General features: G+C 50.5%; 1 protein-coding gene across 1 annotated transcript in view; it reads left to right on the forward strand.

Annotated features, from left to right (window-relative positions):
- LOC119592430 overlaps positions 1 to 333 on the forward strand; it is a 26,547-nt gene extending 26,214 nt beyond the window's left edge. Inside the window, exon 4 of the mRNA XM_037941253.1 lies at positions 10 to 333. Within this exon, the coding sequence (XP_037797181.1) occupies positions 10 to 333 (324 nt within the window). The remainder of the gene's footprint in view (positions 1 to 9) is intronic.
- The last annotated feature ends 148 nt before the right edge of the window (positions 334 to 481 follow it).

Below are 481 nucleotides of genomic sequence, written 5' to 3' on the forward strand. Positions count from 1 at the left end.
ACCAACAAGGAAATTCAGTGCCACAAAATCGACCCCAAAGATCGACCCAAAATCGACCCCAAAGATCGACCCAAAATCGACCCAAGATCGACCCAAAGATCGACCCAAAATCGACCAAAATCGACACAAAAATCGACCCCAAAGATCGACCCCAAAGATCGACCTCAAAATCGACCACAAAGATCGACCACAAAATCGACCCCAAAGATCGACCACAAAGATCGACCACAAAGATCGACCACAAGATCGACCCCAAAGATCGACCACAAGATCGACCCCAAAGATCGACCACAAGATCGACCACAAGATCGACCCCAGAAGCGGCGCCTCTGAGACCCCCGCTGAGGGAAGAGCCTGACCTTAAAATTCGGTCTTGAACCCGCCGTTGCAACTTGCACACTTTGCTTGCAACTGCAGGCGGTCGCTCGGCGCAGACATCAAGTTGGGATCTTTAGGTTTCAGAGTGACAAGAATGGCTAAG

The sequence above is a fragment of the Penaeus monodon genome, chromosome 30 (assembly GCF_015228065.2).
Source record: "Penaeus monodon isolate SGIC_2016 chromosome 30, NSTDA_Pmon_1, whole genome shotgun sequence".
Classification (NCBI taxonomy): Eukaryota; Metazoa; Arthropoda; class Malacostraca; order Decapoda; family Penaeidae; genus Penaeus; species Penaeus monodon.